The 23,299-nt window shown below is 42.1% G+C and overlaps 1 protein-coding gene across 1 annotated transcript; it reads left to right on the plus strand.

Annotated features, from left to right (window-relative positions):
* The first annotated feature begins 1,963 nt into the window (after nucleotides 1-1,963).
* LOC142662690 (uncharacterized) lies at nucleotides 1,964-22,715 on the plus strand. Its single transcript, XM_075840901.1, has 11 exons — nucleotides 1,964-2,018; nucleotides 4,086-4,316; nucleotides 4,841-5,200; nucleotides 6,240-6,533; nucleotides 9,975-10,065; nucleotides 11,319-11,379; nucleotides 11,784-11,867; nucleotides 13,493-13,567; nucleotides 16,728-16,802; nucleotides 19,960-20,034; nucleotides 22,077-22,715. The coding sequence occupies exons 1-11, from the start codon at nucleotides 1,964-1,966 to the stop codon at nucleotides 22,149-22,151; spliced, it is 1,476 nt and encodes a 491-aa protein (XP_075697016.1). The 3' UTR covers nucleotides 22,152-22,715.
* The last annotated feature ends 584 nt before the right edge of the window (nucleotides 22,716-23,299 follow it).

Genomic DNA, 23,299 nt, shown 5'->3' on the forward strand with positions numbered 1-23,299 from the left:
CTTAGTCTCTCACATAGCCCATTCCCAACTGTTTTCCCCTGTCCCTCCGTAGAGCCCCAGTCAGGGGAGTATCCCCCGGTCCCACTTCTGCACCTTCCACTCTATTAGCCCCCCACTGAAGACCCCCTGCCCACCTCTTCTCTTCCCTTGTCTCGTAAAAAAAAACCCTGCCCACCTACTGCCTCTGCCCTACCCCCCCATAGAGGCACTGCCAGTTTGTGTCTGACCCTTGAGTCCCTCCTGTCACTTTGTGTTGGCCCAGATGCCTTGACTGTACGGGGCCCAGAAATTTCTGATGATGGATCTGCCTTTCACAACCTTTAAAGAAAAACAGGAGCAATGCTTCCTTCTGACTGCCGGATTGCTTATAATGGACGGTGCAAGTGAAAGGCATAACGTAAAGCTTCTGTGGGCCCAAAGCAAATCTGTATCATGGCCAACGCTACCATGTTCTATTTATAATCTTACTTTCCTCCTATGTAGCAAAGGTACCCTTGGGCCCCTCAGGTACCAAAGCCAATGTGTGACTGCCACCTCTGCCCCCCTCTAGCTACCTGACTGGTGAAAGAGATTTTCATGGATTTGGGGTCCACCAGAAATGGTTAGCGCACCCTTAATTAGAGAGATTTGATGCATACATTATATGATGGTCATCTCACTCTCAGCAGACTAGCCATTAGATACCAAGGAGCCTACAAATTATTCTTTCCTTCCATAGGCAGAAAGATCTGCCACAACCTTGAAAAGAATATCAGAAGCACGTTCGTGTGCATGGGGCCTAAGGGTGGAAAAATGTTTGAAATGATTCATCTTGGACTGATTTTATAACTTGCAAAAACGGGGTTTTAAAACAGGGGTGTGTAGACTTTGTATATCTATGAGCAGTGACTACTTAGCTACTGGAAATCAAGGAGCCCACATACTATTCTTCCACAGGGGCCCTTTGTCTATGCATGTCCTGGTTTTACATGGAAATTTGCACTGCATTAGCGGAAGAAAGACTTTATTAGCCCATAGTGGCAGTTTCTCTAAACTGGAATACCTCGTGTCTGAGGAAATTGCACAATTCTTTCCTCTCCATTGACTATTTCCCTTATAAAGCTCTAACTTTATTTTTAATGTTCTACCCGCTGTTGTCTGATGAGGACCATGAGGTAAAGTTTATTTTTAATATATGCAATTACATTGTAGAATGTATCAGTTTTATAGACGACTATACAAAAAACAAAAAAGGTAAAAACAGGCAAAACAGAAAAAAAATAATAATAATAATAAAAAAAATATATATATATATATATATCAGAAAATACTAAGCCGATGTGCAATGAAGCAGGGCTGAGGTTGTCATTTAGCTCCTTTAGTTATTTTAATGCACCCACTGGGGCACTGGGAGAGGTGAGGCATGGAGCCAGGAGAGGAGCTGCAGGGGCACCTGGCAGACCCTACTATAAATAAGCCCTAAGGTGCCCAACCGACCCTGCACATGTGTGGAGGGATGGGGTAGAGTATACGTAAAGTTAGAATTATATATTAGGGATTGGTTTTCCATCAGCTATTATGGTTAATAAAACTTAGGGACCAAACTTGGGCTGCGGGAGTAGTGAAACCCTAGCCCTGGGCACAAAAAGAACTTGTCCCATCCTTGCAATATTTGTGAATTTTTTTTTGCATTTTGCGTCACATTTGGCAGATTGGAAAATGATGCATCAAAGCTAAAAAAAAACCTGCAATGGTTGTGAAAAATGTATTATTGAATTGCGCCATTTGTTCGATTAAAATACTGTAGGACAGTAATGATATGTGTCTGGTATGTGGTGCGCCAAATATGTTATGGATCATGCTACTACATTGATAAACTCACCGCTGCTACATTGATAAACATATATAACATGAATAATTGTAAACAGGCATAAAATGTTTTTTTTTCTTTAGGAAACTGAACTGACCAATTTTACCAGAGAGAATGGAGTCACATTTTAAGTGCCTGAAATTATCATTTTGCTTATTTGTTCTTCCAGGTAACAGAAATATAATTTACATTGATATAAGATTAAGTAATTACAATGTAGCTGCTCAAAAGGGACCAAACCAGAGCGTAATAATTTATTAAAAGTGAGAGAGAGAGGGAGAGAGAGGGAGAGAGAGAGAGAGAGCGAGAGAGAGAGAGAGAGAGAGAGAGAGGAGAGAGAAAGAGAGAGAGAGAGAGACTCCAGTCCCACATATATATTTCAAAAAGAATAGGCAGTACAACACAGGTTCCAATTCATCTATCTATCTATCTATCTATCTATCTATCTATCTATCTATCTATCTATCTATCTATCTATCTATCTATCTATCTATCTGTCTGTCTGTCTGTCTGTCTGTCTGTCTGTCTGTCTATCTATCTATCTATCTATCTATCTATCTATCCATCCATCCATCCATCCATCCATCCATCCATCCATCCATCCATCTATCCATCCATCCATCCATCCATCAATCCATCTATCCATCTTTCTCTATTCTTTTGGATATTCTTTTGGAATTGTACTGATTTTGAGTTACATCCTATATTATACTCCAGAGCTGCACTCACTATTCTGCTGGTGGAATCACTGTGTACATACATTACATTACTTATCCTGTACTGATCCTGAGTTACATCCTGTATTATACTCCAGAGCTGCACTCACTATTCTGCTGGTGGAGTCACTGTGTACATACATTACATTACTTATCCTGTACTGATCCTGAGTTATATCCTGTATTATACTCCAGAGCTGCACTCACTACTCTGCTGGTGGAGTCACTGTGTACATTACATTACATTACTTATCCTGTACTGATCCTGAGTTATATCCTGCATTATACTCCAGAGCTGCACTCACTATTCTGCTGGTGGAGTCACTGTGTACATACATTACATTACTTATCCTGTACTGATCCTGAGTTACATCCTGTATTATACTCCAGAGCTGCACTCACTATTCTGCTGGTGGAGTCACTGTGTACATACATTACATTACTTATCCTGTACTGATCCTGAGTTACATCCTGTATTATACTCCAGAGCTGCAGTCACTATTCTGCTGGTAGATTTACTGTGTACAAACATTACATTACTTATCCTGTACTGATCCTGAGTTATATCCTGTATTATACTCCAGAGCTGCACTCACTATTCTGCTGGTGGAGTCACTGTGTACATACATTACTTATCCTGTACTGATCCTGAGTTACATCCTGTAATATACTCCAGAGCTGCACTCACTATTCTGCTGGTAGATTTACTGTTTACATACATTACATTACTTATCCTGTACTGATCCTGAGTTATATCCTGTATTATACTCCAGAGCTGCACTCACTATTCTGCTGGTGTGGTCACTGTGTACATATATTACATTACTTATCCTGTAATGATCCTGAGTTACACCCTGTATTATACTCCAGAGCTGCACTCACTATTCTGCTAGTGAAATTCATGACATTACTTATCTTGTTCTAAAGCTGAGTTATAGCCTGAATTATATGCCAGAGCTGTAGTCATATCTCTGCTGGTTTTAATTGGAAACAGTCAACAATCTTGTTCAGACACGCCCTACCAAGTTAGCGGAGCCACTATAACGCATTAATCACTGTTGATCTCTGTTGCATTGCATTTTGGTAGTTGTTTTTCTATACAAGGCTACACTTTCCAGACTCTATGCAGCAGCCTACAAAATTTGGAATGCAGCTCTGGATGACAATGGGCTATAATAGAAGCTGTAAAGGAAGAATAAATGATGTAGAAGGGTAAAGCAATGCTTCAGGAAAAATTATCTATTGATAAACCCCCTTGAACCCCAAATCCCATTCTTTATGTTCAGTCGACTGCGCTATTTTTTCTGCAAAATAAATGGAAACCTTTCGGAACAGAAACAAATGGAAACCAAGGCAAACTGAAGCATTACCATTGAAAGCAATGGTAATGCAAACTGAAGCTTTAGTTTCCGTTAGGCTTTCTGTTCATGGATTCCTCTGATGGAATCTGCAACGCAACCCATAATACTGGAAAACCAACGCTGATGTGAACACGCGCTTATTCAACTATTTTTTTTCAGGATATTTTGTAGATTCACAAAAAGATAGCTGGACATTTACAATACCGGAATCCTTAGATGCCTCAATATATTCCACAGTGGAGATTCCCTGCACAATCGTTGCCCCTAATGACCCCGGAAAGTTCGTTCTGATCTGGTATATATACAAAATCAAAGTACATCAACAGATTTATAACAGTGATGACCCGGAGAAGGTCATCCTGCAGTACAAAAATCTCACCTTCCTCAAAGGTAATGGAACAGACTGCTCGCTGATAATCCGAGACGTGAGACTTACAGCGTGGTACTACCCCGAAATATCTACAAACTCCTTCACAGTAAGCCGGGAGGATAGACCAGTCAAGATCCAGGTTTCAGGTATCTATAGATCTCACATTTCTCTACTATTTATTACGAGTGTAGCTATAAGGGGCACAGAGGTAAAATTCACATCTGGGTACTGCTGCCTGGGGGGCATAAATGTCTCTTTGCCCTATAGGAAGACACCAGTATTTTAAATTGCACATGGTAAGGGGGTGGGGGGGCTTTGTTACAAATGTCTTTCTGTCTATCTATCTATCTATCTATCTATCTATCTATCTATCTATCTATCTATCTCTCTGTCCCTTGGAGGCAGAGTATGGGCACGTAGACCTCTTTGGATGCCATAATAAAGTTCTGAATATCCTGGAGCTTTCATGGAGCTCAAAAACTTCCGAAAATATCTGGAAAAAGTTATAATAAAGATAGATTTGTGATTGAATTTTCATTTTCAGGTTGCTTGGACAGTCCAATTTGCAGTGACTGGAGCTTTGCATTCCCTACAACAATCAAAGCTTTGAGCGGTTCCTGTGTGGAGATCCCCTGCACTTTAACTTATCCACCCAATGTCCAAGATTTCAATTTATTGTGGTTCTTAAGAACCCCCACAGGAGACATAGAAGTTTATAATAACAAAAGTCGCGGTAGTATAGACAGCAAATACATTGGACGTACAGCTCTGGTCCAGATGAGGAGAAGCAGCTGCTCATTGAGGATAAACGATGTACAAAAAGGCGGACAATACTATCCGGGAATAAACCAAATCATACATGCCTACAATCTGGATGGAAAATTCTGTACGGTGAATGTCTCAGGTAGGGGCAATAACATTTAGAATAGGTAATACTATATGTTTCCCTGCTGGGGAAAAGATTTGAACAAAATGAGTAATTAAACAAAATCATTAATAACAATTTTTAAAAAAAATGTATAATATTAAATTGGGAAATTTTACATTTTGGGAATTTTATTAGGATATTTTGCAAATAAAAAAAAAATGCAAAAAAGAGTGGCGTCCGAGGTGTCCCACCTCCGATTTATTAGAAATGTACAATTAGAATTTACAATTTCAGAACTTGCACTCTCCAGTTTTTACTTTCTTAAAAAAAAGGATATAGTTGGTGGTAAGTGAATGTTGGAATAAGATGGGGCATAGGGGTAAATACATTGTATGGGCTATTTGCTTTATTTTTTACATAAGTCTCCTACAGATTTAGCAATCAACAGCTTAACAATAGACTATTGATACACTTTTTGGCAATTGGCTATTTCTATGGCACCAGACGTCACTGTCACATACACCATATACAGTAGATGTAGCAATACAACATTTTCCAAGGTGACGCAGAACTTGGCATCATGTTGCATTTTTACTCTTTATAGCAGTGCAACATAATACAAATATAGATATTGATCTGGCATCTGCTATAGTTGGCACGTTATACTTGGCGCCTGGCATATCAATTATTTGATCCAGAAAAATAGTGTCCATAAAGTAGACTGGTTTATTCCTAAAAAAAAATTCCCTTAGGACCAAACTTGGCTGTTCCAGCCAAGTTTGATCTTAAGGGAAATGTTTTATTTTACTTTATATTTTTAAGACAATTTGACTGTGTATGACTTTTTGTGAGAAAATTGAAAGTGTTTTTAGTGGCTAAACAGTTGATATTGGAGGTTTCTCCTGTCTCTGTGCATTGACGATCACATATATATATATATATATATATATATATATAGGTCCAGGTGTGCAAACTTACTCCAATTTACATTTACTATATGTCATGGGCAGGAAGGAGTTACCCTGATTAGGTTAATTTTAGGAGATTTTACTTATTTAATTCCCTCTCTCTTCAGAGTTTCCACCTAAACCAGTAATAACAGGGGTTGAAAACATGAAAGAGTCTGAAGCAGTCACGATCACTTGTTCTGTAAATCATACTTGTGCCTCAAGACCCCCATTACTACAATGGAATATCCCCAACAATCAAATCATCGTCCACCATGTAAACCTGTCTAGAGGAAATTGGAACATGACATCTGAAATGCTCTATTTCCCTTCCTCCAATAACGATTACAGTTCCCTAGAATGCAAAGCTATTTTCCCAAATGGCCCAACGTCTGTCCAAAATGTATCTCTGCTGGTTGATGGTAGGTGACCACTTGTCAATGTTTGATTGGTGGGGGTCCGACCCCCTGAAATGGGACTGAGCTGTAGTACTAGGCATAGCTGCCCATATGGTGGAGCAGGGCCATGCACAAGGAGCACGTGCCCCGGGTCCTCCACCATCTTTTGCTCTGGTAGGTGGATATATCTTGGGCAGCAAATTCTGCAATGAGTTATGACTGGTAGAACAATTTTTATGGGTAGTGTATACACTGTTCACCTCTGGGACTACCACCACTCCAGAAAGTGGGAGTCCCCTATGGCCATTTACCGATCCTTTCCAGCGAGAAAAGGTGGAGAGATGGCCACATATGTGTTTGGCTCTTAATTTTTTATTTGCCGCCTTAACTCCTATAATCTTCAGTGGAGAGAGCATGTGCACATGCGTCCCACATATCCTATAGTATATAGCGGATAGGCGTCCGGTATGGTCTGGGTCCCAGAGATGGGATGATTGACTTTACCAATTTTTTGGCCTAGGAGCCTTCAAAAATATTAATCCAGCCTTGCAGTTGATCCTCTGTGGCTGTGCCAAACAGTGAAGTTGTCTCAGCCCTTATAGTGCGGCACATTCATTGTGCTGATCCCATGTAGGTCCCAAGGCATGGACCACCTCCACATCAAACATTATCAATCCTTAAAATAGTCCATCAATGTTTAAGTGCCGGAAAATCCCTTTCAGTCCTATTCAATCCCTGTTTCAGCTTCCATTGTCTTATATGTTATATAGTTACGTAATAGTTAACTCAACCAATTACAAGGGGCGGGTGAAACAGATTTTCACAAATGTACACAAATTTACTGTTTACTGATCCTGATATACAGCTGGTTTTAGACATCACTCTTATTCTGAGCAGGATTGACAAGTCTACAGAAATCTTAGCTCACATCTTCTTTGGTTCCCCTATTTGTTCCGCGTGGGCACACTTAGGGGAATTCCTAGTACCTGGTAACACACCCCTGAGCTATTCATGAGAAGTATAGAAAATGTTAAAATTATTTTCTTCTAGGGGGAGCACACTGCATAAAGATTTATTATAAATGGAATGGAATCTGTATAAATCCTTATATAGCCAGCTCCCCCTAATGGCAGCTGCAGGCAGAAAAATAAGTTTTATCATGTAACTCTATGGCTGTCTGAATAGAAGCAGAACTCTGACCCCTATAAAGAATTTTGAATTTATTTAGATTGAACAAAATTTAATTCTAGGTGCATTTACCACCTTTACTTTCCCCAGAACCATCCCAAACTAACAGGAATATTATTTGATAACCAGGGAAACCAATTGTCTGTAAAATCCCAGACAGTCCGTATAATAGGGTTGGGGAATTTTGCAATCTTCACCAAAGACACCAACATGCATGGAAACCCCCTTTTAAAACCCAGAGATTTAAAAAAAGGGATGGCTTTGGGTTCAATATATACAGTGAAGGAAATAAGTATTTGATCCCTTGCTGATTTTGTAAGTTTGCCCACTGTCAAAGACATGAACAGTCTAGAATTTTTAGGCTAGGTTCATTTTACCAGTGAGAGATAGATTATATTTAAAAAAAAAACAGAAAATCACATTGACAAAATTATATATATTTATTTGCATTGTGCACAGAGAAATAAGTATTTGATCCCTTTGGCAAACAAGACTTAATACTTGGTGGCAAAACCCTTGTTGGCAAGCACAGCAGTCAGACGGTTTTTGTAGTTGATGATGAGGTTTGCACACATGTTAGATGGAATTTTGTCCCACTCCTCTTTGCAGATCATCTGTAAATCATTAAGATTTCGAGGCTGTAGCTTGGCAACTCGGATCTTCAGCTCCCTCCATAAGTTTTCGATGGGATTAAGGTCTGGAGTCTGGCTAAGCCACTCCATGACCTTAATGTGCTTCTTTTTGAGCCACTCCTTTGTTGCCTTGGCTGTATGTTTTGGGTCATTGTCGTGCTGGAAGACGCAGCCACGAGCCATTTTTAATGTCCTGGTGGAGGGAAGGAGGTTGTCACTCAGGATTTGAGAGTACATGGCTCCATCCATTCCCCCATTGATGCGGTGAAGTAGTCCTGTGCCCTTAGCAGAGAAACACCCCCAAAACATAATGTTTCCACCTCCATGCTTGACAGTGGGGACGATGTTCTTTGGGTCATAGGCAGCATTTCTCTTCCTCCAAACACGGCGAGTTGAGTTAATGCCAAAGAGCTCAATTTTAGTCTCATCTGACCACAGCACCTTCTCCCAATCACTCTCAGAATCATCCAGATGTTCATTTGCAAACTTCAGACGGGCCTGTGCATGTGCCTTCTTGAGCAAGGGGACCTTGCAGGCACTGCAGGATTTTAATCCATTACGGCGTAATGTTACCAATGGTTTTCTTGGTGACTGTGGTCCCAGCTGCCTTGAGATCATTAACAAGTTCCCCCCGTGTAGTTTTCGGCTGAGCTCTCACCTTCCTCAGGATCAAGGATACCCCACGAGGTGAGATTTTGCATGGAGCCCCAGATCGATGTCGATTGACAGTCATTTTGTATGTCTTCCATTTTCTTACTATTGCACCAACAGTTGTCTCCTTCTCACCCAGCGTCTTACTTATGGTTTTGTAGCCCATTCCAGCCTTGTGCAGGTCTATGATCTTGTCCCTGACATCCTTAGAAAGCTCTTTGGTCTTGCCCATGTTGTAGAGGTTAGAGTCAGACTCATCATTGAGTCTGTGGACAGGAGTCTTTTATACAGGTGACCATGTAAGAGCTGTCTATAATGCAGGCACCAAGTTGATTTGGAGCAGTAACTGGTCTGGAGGAGGCTGAACTCTTAATGGTTGGTAGGGGATCAAATACTTATTTTTTTTTTATATAATCTATTTCTCACTGGTAAAATTAACCTAGCCTAAAAATTCTAGACTGTTCATGTCTTTGACAGCGGGCAAACTTACAAAATCAGCAAGGGATCAAATACTTATTTCCTTCACTGTAGATAATATGCAGCTAGTGAGAAGCTCCCCCTAGTGGTGCCTGCAGGCAGCCAGAAATTTATCTTTGAAATCTATGCCTCTTATGGAGCATTGTATCAGAAAAATTGAGCTCCAATCAACATAAAAAAAATATTAAAATCTAATCATGGCGTTTTGGACCAAAAAATGACATATTGTAGATGGCTGAGATTCACTTTAATGGAACGTTACAGGTAAAATTGATACACTGTGTTATGCTTGTGTCATGTCATGCTCCGCCCACTGCACTAGGTATAACATAGCGTGTCAGTTTAGCCTTTAAGGTAATATACAGACTATTCACTCTCATATCCATATATATATATATATATATACCGCATTTAGTTCCGTGTCTAGCTCCTAACTATTGCATATATTTAGTATCATAAATACTGATTTCTGATTCCATATTTTAATATTTATCTCTCTCTCTTCCTCTGTTTTCAGCTGAATCACCAAATATGGTTGTCACTATTATTGTACTGGCTGGAATCGGCTGTCTTCTTTTACTATTATTGCTTATCATCATGTATAGGAGGTAGAGTATTCTAATGATACCCAATGTAATTAATGTGACTTAAAGGAGATGTTTCATATTAAATCCCCAAGTACTACCCTGCTTTAGTCTCCATGACAATACTTCCTGTCTCTGACCTAAATCGGAAGCCTGGCCTCATGGCCAATCATAATCAATCTTTCATTTTTCTAGAATAGATAGTTGCTATGAGATCTAGTGTCCCTATGATAACACTTAGTCGCTAAAGTATACGGACAGTAAGTGTTGCCTTTAAGGACAGATGTAGGAGAACTCTTTTTACAGGCTTCCTATATCAAATTCTCTTGTATAAAAGTCGCTTTCGTATAATATACTAAGGGCTCATGCACATGACATATCCATGTACACAGGAGCTTTACGGCGGGCACATAGAGTCCGTATGCCTCCGTATTTTTATATTCAGTCGGTGCTGTCTTATGGCACTGTACCACATGGATCTGTAATATAGCCATGAGCGTGAGGCGTTACTGGGCTAATCCGAGACATTTTAAGGATGAAAATTTTAGATCAGAAGATCTTCATCAGGCACTAAGCCATGCTGGGGACTGATTTGTGGAGTACTGGCGCTTGTAAATCAATAGCGGCTGGCCGCAGTGTATGGCGCTCATACAAAGCAGCCAGCCGCCATTTATCTATCCTGTATTTGTAATGTAGGTTGAGGAGTCACCACTAGTCATATGTCTCTCTCCGCTGCCGGCTCTGCTCCTTTCCTTATGTTACATTGAAAGATAGAGAAACAGCAGCTGCATTTCCCTCCTCACCCTCTTTCCCTCTCCTCCCTATCTTTTTTACTGTAATACTATATATAGTTTTTTGGGGGGTTAAGGAGTAGGGATGAGAGAATTTCCGAATATTAATTTCGGGTCGGACTTGATTAAATCGGCCATCCAATTTGATCCGGTCTGAATAAATTTGCCCCGAATCAGAAGTTCCCCATATATTCCAAATATTAAAATAAAAAAAATACCATACGCACCTTCCCTGCTCTCCCGTGGTGACGCATCCCTGCTCCTATCGGCTAATGTCTGTTGAGCCAGCCTCCTGAGAGGACCTTTCCTCACATGTGACCGCTGCAGCCTGTGATTGGCTGTAGCGGTTACATAAGACAACATGTCAGGAAGTCAGCTCAACAGACACCAGCCAATGGGAGCAGGGATGCGTCGCTACGAAAAACAATGGGATGTGATTATGTTTTCTTTAGATTTTTTTTCATAAAAATCTCCTCTTCTCCGCAGTGGCAAATCCAGCCGAAAATCTGTACCAAACCAAAGAAGATTTGGAGCATACTTTCAGGGGGTATTCCCTAGGTATTATGGGAAAACTCATTCAAGGTCATGTCATGTAATCCTTTTTCTAATATGTAAAACGGAAACCGGTGTTCACAAATTGCTGCCATTTTGCCGCAATTTGTGTGACGCAAACCCCCAAAGTTATGCATTTTGCAGAATCTAAAACTTTGGGAAATTCAAACCGAATTGGATTAGTCTAGAATAATTTCGCTCATATCTGTTGAAGTTTATATACATTTACAGAGGTGGGGAACTACAAGTTGATCGAAAGTGGGGTACATGCCACTGTTTTCTAAGATATTTTCCAAAATATTTTTTTATTCTGATCTACTTCTATATTTTTTTTTTTTTAATTATGTTTCAAATCTTACTAAGATGTATTTGTTCATTATTTTATTGCGCCTCCTTCAGCTCCTATTCTGTGATCATGTTTGTATGTTTTTGGATTTTTATTTTAGTCGAAACAAAATATGTCCCACGCCAGTAATCAATGAGGTAAGTGTTGGAAAAAAATCCCGTTACAATACATATGAAATGTCCCCTCTGAGACTTTTTGGGCTAGTAATCTAGAACTGTGTTTCTAGGCACTTTACTACAATTTTTTTTTTTAACCGTGGTCCCTAATGGCCTCCATTAGGGACCACGGTTAAAAAAAAAATTGTAGTAAAGTGCCTAGAAACACAGTTCTAGATGACGTCCAGACACTATAGAACTCTAGATAAATATTACATGTGTGGTCGAGATGAATTAGTGCAAACTTACAATTTCGGGGACCCATGAAAAAAAAAAGTTGCCTCCTTGGTGGTCTATCAGGTGGGGTTATGTTTATATCTTTAGTGGACTAGAGTAATTAATTGGTTAATGGTAATTAGGTCTTAATGTCAGCTTCCCTGGTGTTCTAGGTCAGTGGAAAGGTTAATGCCAACATCCCTGGTGGTCAAAGGTAGTAAAGCGGTTTATTATGATATCACTGGGCTTTAGGGTCTCTTCACAGAAGCGGAGTAGATTTTCCTTGAGAGGGGGGACATTTTAAGCTTAAAGGGTGCACCCTTACCCAGGAAAAACTACCAGAACCACCATAGCTGGCGGTAGCCTGTGCCTTCTATCAATGGCTCCAGGTGGCAGTGACTGAGTAGCTTTAGGTGTTAGCTGACATCTGACTCCACAGCATCAGACTTTATCTTGGGCATCTTACTATTAGAATTGACACATACACCTTTCCTCCAGAAGGATACAACTGTGCCTCCAGTGCCACCTATAGGTGACATTCATGTAAAGCAATATCCAGCTCAGGGATTAGTTATTGATTTACTGGGTAGCCACCTATAGGTGGCACTGGTGAGACAGTCTGCCTTCTGGAGGTATTTTGCATACTTCTCCTAGGCAGCATTGTCTTCTAGCTGGATCTCCTCCCGGAGATTCAGTACTTTTCTTGAGGATACAATAGAATTGAGTTTTTTACATTTTGAGTAGTGTTGAGGGTGAATAGTGAATTATCTTGTCTGTGCATGTCTCTGTCCACTATTATTTCTACAGACAAACTGATTCAGCATTCCCCAATAACACGCAGCATTACCTGCATGTGACCAAACCTGACTGTCGGGGGGCGCTGGGTTTATATAGGAGGCACTTGATTATTACCAGGTGAGGCAGAGCTGCAGCCACACAAAGTAGATGTATCTTCCTTTTCTATGATTTAGTTATGTGTATAGCGATTGTAAGCTACTTTTCTTTTTAAAAGGAGACATGAAGTATGGAATATGTATAATAGGTGGTTTATGTATAATATGTAGGTGTTTGAAATTTAAACACAAATGTGTGTGTGTCCCTTTAAGACTGTAGAATTCTGGGAAATAGAATATTGTGTATTTAAGTGCACCCAGAGGAGGGTGGGACAGGTTCAGTTCAGAGCATATGAGCTGAGGATTGGGGTGACGCTCGATATGAAGGCAGCAGCAATTTAACCCCTAATGTACCTGCGTGTTGTTGTTTTATTTTGTATTTGCTCAAAATTAATACGAGCGTTGTTTGCCAAATCCTGAGTGAGGACGGTGTGTGACGGCAAGAACACCCGCACCCCAACATATGGTGTCATGTATGTTACTTTGATTTTTGCACAGGTGGGACAAACCCCAGATTTAACCTATGCAAATCTGGACAAGAAAGAGGTGGCAAATGATTACGATAGAATACAGGTAATTGTATGATGGACAATCTAGAATAATATCCCTCTCCATTCATAATGACGACATGACCATTGGCTCATAATTACTAGAGTTTCACTCATGACATGTATCTGGTAGGTTGGATACACCAATTCCACCACCACATCCCACCAAAATGCCTCCTTGTCTTCCTGGTGGCATTCCTGCCTTTGGTTGGCAGATTGGTTGCTTGGCATTAAGAAGACTGGGGTTGTTGGGCACTGTATCAATAGCAGCCAGACTGCCAGATCTAAAGCTAGATTGGCCCTGAGCTGAAACTAGAGAAGAGGACAAGCAATCCCAATCTATGTGGATTGGAGTCTCTAGGCCAACCATGGGCGTCCTGAGAAAACTAAGTATGACCAATGGTGTGACCCATGGTACCTGAAGGGGCACTACTCTCAGATAAGTCCCAGCGGACGGACGCCAACTGATCACTAATATGAATGGGCTGCTGTGTTCATCTGTGCTGTTCAGGTTATCTCAGGACACACATGGTTAACTCATAGGCTATAACAGGCCAACCATGTGCCTTCCAAAAAGACAGGGGAAAAACGGGTCTGCTGACGTCTCAGAAACAGCGCCACTCCTGTCCATGAGCTGTATCTGGTATTTCACTTCATTGTTATTCATGTAAATTTAGCTAGGCTGCAATACCACACACAACCCATTAGGGACCACGGTTAAAAAAAAAATTGTAGTAAAGTGCCTAGAAACACAGTTCTAGATAACGTCCAGACACTATAGAACTCTAGATAAATATTACATATGGGGTCGAGATGAATTAGTGCAAACTTACAACTTCGGGGACCCATGAAAAAAAAAAGTTGCCTCCTTGGTGGTCTATCAGGTGGGGTTATATTTATATCTTTAGTGGACTAGAGTAATTAATTGGTTAATGGTAATTAGGTCTTAATGTCAGCTTCCCTGGTGTTCTAGGTCAGTGGAAAGGTTAATGCCAACATCCCTGGTGGTCAAAGGTAGTAAAGCGGTTTATTATGATATCACTGGGCTTTAGGGTCTCTTCACAGAAGCGGAGTAGATTTTCCTTGAGAGGGGGGACATTTTAAGCTTAAAGGGTGCACCCTTACCCAGGAAAAACTACCAGAACCACCATAGCTGGCGGTAGCCTGTGCCTTCTATCAATGGCTCCAGGTGGCAGTGACTGAGTAGCTTTAAGTGTTAGGGCATGACCACACGTGGCGGATTTCCTCCGCAACTGTCCGCATCAATGCCGCACCTAATCCGGGTTGCGGATTACGGCTGCGGATCTGCCCAAAATGTGCAGTAAATTGATGCGGACTAGATGCTGCGGACTGCGGGAAAAGTGCTTCCCTTCTCTCTATCAGTGCAGGATAGAGAGAAGGGACAGCACTTTCCCTAGTGAAAGTAAAAGAAATTCATACTTACCAGCCGTTGTCTTGGTGACCCGTCCCTCTTTCGGCATCCAGCCCGACCTCCCTGGATGACGCGGCAGTCCATGTGACCGCTGCAGCCTGTGATTTGCCTGTGATTGGCTGCAGCCTGTGATTGGCCTGTGATTGGCTGCAGCCGTCACTTAGACTGAAACGTCATCCTGGGAAGCCGGACTGGAGACAGAAGCAGGGAGTTCTCGGTAAGTATGAACTTCTATTTTTTTGACAGGTTGCTGTATATTGGGATCGGTAGTCACTGTCCAGGGTGCAGAAACAGTTACTGCCGATCGCTTAACTCTTTCAGCACCCTGGACAGTGACTATTTACTGACGTCACCTAGCAACGCTCCCGTAATTCCGGGAGCCCCATTGACTTCCTCAGTCTGGCTGTAGACCTAGAAATACATAGGTCCAGCCAGAATGAAGAAATGTCATGTCAAAAAAGCAAGACGCATCCGCAGCACACATAACATGTGCATGACAGCTGCGGACTTCATTGCGGAACTTAGAATCTCCATTGAAGTCAATGGAGAAATTCCGCCATGAGTCCGCAACCAGTCCGCCACTGCTCCGCAACAGACAGAGCATGCTGCGGACACCAAATTCCGCTCCGCAGCCTATGCTCCGCAGCAGAATTTTACACATCGTCTAAACGAACACTTCTAAATAGAAGTGGAAGTCAATGCAGAAACGGCTACGCTGCGGATTAACGCTGCGGAGTGTCCGCAGCGGAATTCAAGTGAAATTCCGCCACGTGTGAACCCAGCCTTAGCTGACATCTGACTCCACAACATCAGACTTTATCTTGGGCATCTTACTATTAGAATTGACACATACACCTTTCCTCCAGAAGGATAAAACTGTGCCTCCAGTGCCACCTATAGGTGACATTCATGTAAAGCAATATCCAACTCAGGGATTAGTTATTGATTTACTGGGTAGTCACCTATAGGTGGCACTGGTGAGACAGTATTCCTTCTGGAGGTATTTTGCATACTTCTCCTAGGCAGCATTGTCTTCTAGCTGGATCTCCTCCCGGAGATTCAGTACTTTTCTTGAGGATACAATAGAATTGAGTTTTTTACATTTTGAGTAGTGTTGAGGGTGAATAGTGAATTATCTTGTCTGTGCATGTCTCTGTCCACTATTATTTCTACAGACAAACTGATTCAGCATTCCCCAATAACACACAGCATTACCTGCACCTCACCTGCATGGAGGGGGCGCTGGGTTTATATAGGAGGCACTTGATTATTACCAGGTGAGGCAGAGCTGCAGCCACACAAAGTAGATGTATCTTCCTTTTCTATGATTTAGTTATGTGTATAGCGATTGTAAGCTACTTTTCTTTTTAAAAGGAGACATGAAGTATGGAATATGTATAATAGGTGGTTTATGTATAATATGTAGGTGTTTGAAATTTAAACACAAATGTGTGTGTGTCCCTTTAAGACTGTAGAATTCTGGGAAATAGAATATTGTGTATTTAAGTGCACCCAGAGGAGGGTGGGACAGGTTCAGTTCAGAGCATATGAGCTGAGGATTGGGGTGACGCTCGATATGAAGGCAGCAGCAATTTAACCCCTAATGTACCTGCGTGTTGTTGTTTTATTTTGTATTTGCTCAAAATTAATACGAGCGTTGTTTGCCAAATCCTGAGTGAGGACGGTGTGTGACGGCAAGAACACCCGCACCCCAACATATGGTGTCATGTATGTTACTTTGATTTTTGCACAGGTGGGACAAACCCCAGATTTAACCTATGCAAATCTGGACAAGAAAGAGGTGGCAAATGATTACGATAGAATACAGGTAATTGTATGATGGACAATCTAGAATAATATCCCTCTCCATTCATAATGACGACATGACCATTGGCTCATAATTACTAGAGTTTCACTCATGACATGTATCTGGTAGGTTGGATACACCAATTCCACCACCACATCCCACCAAAATGCCTCCTTGTCTTCCTGGTGGCATTCCTGCCTTTGGTTGGCAGATTGGTTGCTTGGCATTAAGAAGACTGGGGTTGTTGGGCACTGTATCAATAGCAGCCAGACTGCCAGATCTAAAGCTAGATTGGCCCTGAGCTGAAACTAGAGAAGAGGACAAGCAATCCCAATCTATGTGGATTGGAGTCTCTAGGCCAACCATGGGCGTCCTGAGAAAACTAAGTATGACCAATGGTGTGACCCATGGTACCTGAAGGGGCACTACTCTCAGATAAGTCCCAGCGGACGGACGCCAACTGATCACTAATATGAATGGGCTGCTGTGTTCATCTGTGCTGTTCAGGTTATCTCAGGACACACATGGTTAACTCATAGGCTATAACAGGCCAACCATGTGCCTTCCAAAAAGACAGGGGAAAAACGGGTCTGCTGACGTCTCAGAAACAGCGCCACTCCTGTCCATGAGCTGTATCTGGTATTTCACTTCATTGTTATTCATGTAAATTTAGCTAGGCTGCAATACCACACACAACCCATTAGGGACCACGGTTAAAAAAAAAATTGTAGTAAAGTGCCTAGAAACACAGTTCTAGATAACGTCCAGACACTATAGAACTCTAGATAAATATTACATATGGGGTCGAGATGAATTAGTGCAAACTTACAACTTCGGGGACCCATGAAAAAAAAAAGTTGCCTCCTTGGTGGTCTATCAGGTGGGGTTATATTTATATCTTTAGTGGACTAGAGTAATTAATTGGTTAATGGTAATTAGGTCTTAATGTCAGCTTCCCTGGTGTTCTAGGTCAGTGGAAAGGTTAATGCCAACATCCCTGGTGGTCAAAGGTAGTAAAGCGGTTTATTATGATATCACTGGGCTTTAGGGTCTCTTCACAGAAGCGGAGTAGATTTTCCTTGAGAGGGGGGACATTTTAAGCTTAAAGGGTGCACCCTTACCCAGGAAAAACTACCAGAACCACCATAGCTGGCGGTAGCCTGTGCCTTCTATCAATGGCTCCAGGTGGCAGTGACTGAGTAGCTTTAAGTGTTAGGGCATGACCACACGTGGCGGATTTCCTCCGCAACTGTCCGCATCAATGCCGCACCTAATCCGGGTTGCGGATTACGGCTGCGGATCTGCCCAAAATGTGCAGTAAATTGATGCGGACTAGATGCTGCGGACTGCGGGAAAAGTGCTTCCCTTCTCTCTATCAGTGCAGGATAGAGAGAAGGGACAGCACTTTCCCTAGTGAAAGTAAACGAATTTCATACTTACCGGCCGTTGTCTTGGTGACCCGTCCCTCTTTCGGCATCCAGCCCGACCTCCCTGGATGACGCGGCAGTCCATGTGACCGCTGCAGCCTGTGATTTGCCTGTGATTGGCTGCAGCCTGTGATTGGCCTGTGATTGGCTGCAGCCGTCACTTAGACTGAAACGTCATCCTGGGAAGCCGGACTGGAGACAGAAGCAGGGAGTTCTCGGTAAGTATGAACTTCTATTTTTTTGACAGGTTGCTGTATATTGGGATCGGTAGTCACTGTCCAGGGTGCAGAAACAGTTACTGCCGATCGCTTAACTCTTTCAGCACCCTGGACAGTGACTATTTACTGACGTCACCTAGCAACGCTCCCGTAATTCCGGGAGCCCCATTGACTTCCTCAGTCTGGCTGTAGACCTAGAAATACATAGGTCCAGCCAGAATGAAGAAATGTCATGTCAAAAAAGCAAGACGCATCCGCAGCACACATAACATGTGCATGACAGCTGCGGACTTCATTGCGGAACTTAGAATCTCCATTGAAGTCAATGGAGAAATTCCGCCATGAGTCCGCAACCAGTCCGCCACTGCTCCGCAACAGACAGAGCATGCTGCGGACACCAAATTCCGCTCCGCAGCCTATGCTCCGCAGCAGAATTTTACACATCGTCTAAACGAACACTTCTAAATAGAAGTGGAAGTCAATGCAGAAACGGCTACGCTGCGGATTAACGCTGCGGAGTGTCCGCAGCGGAATTCAAGTGAAATTCCGCCACGTGTGAACCCAGCCTTAGCTGACATCTGACTCCACAACATCAGACTTTATCTTGGGCATCTTACTATTAGAATTGACACATACACCTTTCCTCCAGAAGGATAAAACTGTGCCTCCAGTGCCACCTATAGGTGACATTCATGTAAAGCAATATCCAACTCAGGGATTAGTTATTGATTTACTGGGTAGTCACCTATAGGTGGCACTGGTGAGACAGTATTCCTTCTGGAGGTATTTTGCATACTTCTCCTAGGCAGCATTGTCTTCTAGCTGGATCTCCTCCCGGAGATTCAGTACTTTTCTTGAGGATACAATAGAATTGAGTTTTTTACATTTTGAGTAGTGTTGAGGGTGAATAGTGAATTATCTTGTCTGTGCATGTCTCTGTCCACTATTATTTCTACAGACAAACTGATTCAGCATTCCCCAATAACACACAGCATTACCTGCACCTCACCTGCATGGAGGGGGCGCTGGGTTTATATAGGAGGCACTTGATTATTACCAGGTGAGGCAGAGCTGCAGCCACACAAAGTAGATGTATCTTCCTTTTCTATGATTTAGTTATGTGTATAGCGATTGTAAGCTACTTTTCTTTTTAAAAGGAGACATGAAGTATGGAATATGTATAATAGGTGGTTTATGTATAATATGTAGGTGTTTGAAATTTAAACACAAATGTGTGTGTGTCCCTTTAAGACTGTAGAATTCTGGGAAATAGAATATTGTGTATTTAAGTGCACCCAGAGGAGGGTGGGACAGGTTCAGTTCAGAGCATATGAGCTGAGGATTGGGGTGACGCTCGATATGAAGGCAGCAGCAATTTAACCCCTAATGTACCTGCGTGTTGTTTTATTTTGTATTTGCTCAAAATTAATACGAGCGTTGTTTGCCAAATCCTGAGTGAGGACGGTGTGTGACGGCAAGAACACCCGCACCCCAACAAGTAGTGTCATGTATGTTACTTTGATTTTTGCACAGGTGAGACAAACCCCAGATTTAACCTATGCAAATCTGGACAAGAAAGAGGTGGCAAATGATTACGATAGATTACAGGTAATTGTATGATGGACAATCTAGAATAATATCCCTCTCCATTCATAATGACGACATGACCATTGGCTCATAATCACTAGGGTTTCACTCATGACATGTATCTGGTAGGTTGGATACACCAATTCCACAACCACATCCCACCAAAATGCCTCCTCGTCTTCCTGGTGGCATCCCTGCCTTTGGTTGGCAGATTGGTTGCTTGGCATTAAGAAGACTGGGGTTGTTGGGCACTATATCAATAGCAACCAGACTGCCAGATCTAAAGCTAGATTGGCCCTGAGCTAAAACTAGAGAAGAGGACAAGCAATCCCAATCTATGTGGGTTGGAGTCTCTAGGCCAACCATGGGCGTCCTGAGAAAACTAAGTATGACCAATGGTGTGACCCATGGTACCTGAAGGGGCACTACTCTCAGATAAGTCCCAGCGGACGGACGCCAACTGATCACTAATATGAATGGGCTGCTGTGTTCATCTGTGCTGTTCAGGTTATTTCAGGACACACATGGTTAACTCATAGGCTATAACAGGCCAACCATGTGCCTTCCAAAAAAACGGGGAAAAAAATGGGTCTGCTGTCGTTTCAGAAACAGCGCCACTCCTGTCCATGAGCTGTATCTGGTATTTCACTTCATTGTTATTCATGTAAATTTAGCTAGGCTGCAATACCACACACAACCCATGGACAAGAGTGGCGCTGTTGTCTAATCCTGGACCAACCAAGTTGAATTTTAAACCTGTTAGGGCATGGCCACACGTGGCGTATTTCTTCCGCAACTGTCCGCATCAATGCCGCACAGAATCTGCGTTGCAGATTCTGGGCAGTAAATTGATGCGGACTAGCCGTTGCGTATTCAGGTGAAAGTACTTCCCTTCTCTGTATCAGTGCAGGATAGAGAGAAGGGACAGCCCTTTCCCTAGTGAAAGTAAAAGAATTTCATACTTACCGGCCGTTGTCTTGGTGACGCGTCCCTCTTTCGGCATCCAGCCCAACCTCCCTGGATGACGCGGCAGTCCATGTGATCGCTGCAGCCTGTGATTGGCCTGTGATTGCCTGCAGCCTGTGATTGGCCTGTGATTGGTTGCAGCCTGTGATTGGCCTGTGATTCGCTGCAGCCTGTGATTGGCCTGTGATTGCCTGCAGCCTGTGATTGGCCTGTGATTGGCTGCAGCCTGTGATTGGCCTGTGATTGGCTGCAGCCTGTGATTGGCCTGTGATTGGCCGCAGCCGTCACTTAGACTGAAACGTCATCCTGGGAAGCCGGACTGGAGGAAGAAGCAGGGAGTTCTCGGTAAGTATGAACATCTATTTTTTTACAGGTTGATGTATATTGGGATCGGTAGTCACTGTCCAGGGTGCAGAAACAGTTACTGCCGATCGCTTAACTCTTTCAGCACCCTGGCCAGTGACTATTTACTGACGTCGCCTAGCAACCCTCCCGTAATTATGGGTGCATACACGTAGTCACCTGTAATTACGGGAGCCCCATTGACTTCCTCAGTCTGGCTGTAGACCTAGAAATACATATGTCCAGCCAGAATGAAGAAATGTCATGTTAGTAAAACCAATACGCTCTGCAGCACACATAACATGTGCATGACAGCTGCGGACTTCATTGCAGAATTTTGAATCTCCATTGAAGTCAATGGAGAACTTCCGCAATGAGTCCGCAAACAGTCCGCCACACGTCCGCAACAACCATTGTATGCTGCGGACACCAAATTCCGCACCGCAGCCTATGCTCTGCAGCGGAATTTTCCGCATCGTCTATACGAACCCTACTAAAAAGCAGTGGAAGGCAATGGAGAAACGGGTCCGCTGCGGATTAACGCTGCAGAGTGTCCGCAGCGGAATTCCAGAGCAATTCCGCCACGTGGGGCTTTGCCCTTAGACTGATTCATACAGCTTTAGTATTCTGATTTGGATGCAGTTGTACACATTTGATCTTAGATTTCAATTACAACTTTCCTTTTATTCATTTTTTTTTATTATCTTTATGTTGTTAAATAATGAAAACTTTTTTTTTATTTTTTTTATTCACAGGTTGATAATAAGGCAAAATCAACTACTGGCAATAAAAAGGAAGCTCCTGAGTATGAGAATGTTCAGAAGACTTAATTTGTTTTTCTCTGTGTTAATGTTTAAAGGAGTTGCCCCGATTAGGGCACATTGTTGTCACTTGAATAGGTGCCATGTAATACCAAATTTTTTCCTGTAGTGGCCGCTGCAGGAGAAATCTGTGGCCGCTTGCAACTTGTACCAGCAGTAATCGTTGATTGTCAGGGGTTTTAGCAGCTGGACCTGTGGTGATCAGCTGATTGACAGCAGACCCTCATTTAAAGAAAAGTTTATCCAATGATTAAGGGGTGCTGTCCAAGGAGTCGGTGTCTACCTTCGGTATAACCAGACCTAAAACAACTTCAGAATGAAATAAGTGCACAAGTTTCCCAAATACAGAAGGTTACCAGAGGATCAAACTGCTGTTCTGTTCTTCCCCATGATTTACACTGCAGCTCTGCTTGTTTAGATGGAATTCTATGTAGAAGCACATGACCATGCTTGCCAGGAAGGCTAGAATGGTAGTAGTGTATAGAAGATCTCGCTATAGTTTTATATACCCATGCATGTATATAGGCATCAATATATATACAACCATTTTTAAAAAATATATATCATGGCAAAAGCTACATAAGTGTTTAGTGTATAAAATAAACATAAATAAATTGTTGTAACCATATCACTGAAAATGTATATTGAAATTTTCATAAAGATGCACAGGTCTGTGTGAATTTTTTGGGACATAACGCCTGAATTGCCCAGTGAGAGGAAAGGTGTAAAGAGTTAATCTTATAATGTTATGACTTTCACTTCTGTGCCACATAATAGTTTATTATTTTGTAATTACAACAACTACTTTCACTCCCGCTCCTACTACTTCCTCTTTACCAGTTTATATAAATGTAGCAGAGCTCAATTTGTTATTTCACTTTTCTGCACCGTTATAATAAGTTTACGTATAGTGTGAAGATATCTTGTTTAGAACACATCACATCGTGCCAGCTCTGCTACATCTGCGGGTCTTGTTCTATTCCTAACCCACACCCAAAGGCCCCTTTTCCACATAGATGGCAGATTGTTGGTGGGGGTCCTGTTATAGATTTTACTTGAGCTTCAAGTTGCGCCTCCGACTTTAATGGGATATATATATATATATATATATATATATATATATATATATATATATATATATATATATATATATATAT

The sequence above is a fragment of the Rhinoderma darwinii genome, chromosome 10 (assembly GCF_050947455.1).
Source record: "Rhinoderma darwinii isolate aRhiDar2 chromosome 10, aRhiDar2.hap1, whole genome shotgun sequence".
NCBI classification, from domain to species: domain Eukaryota; kingdom Metazoa; phylum Chordata; class Amphibia; order Anura; family Rhinodermatidae; genus Rhinoderma; species Rhinoderma darwinii.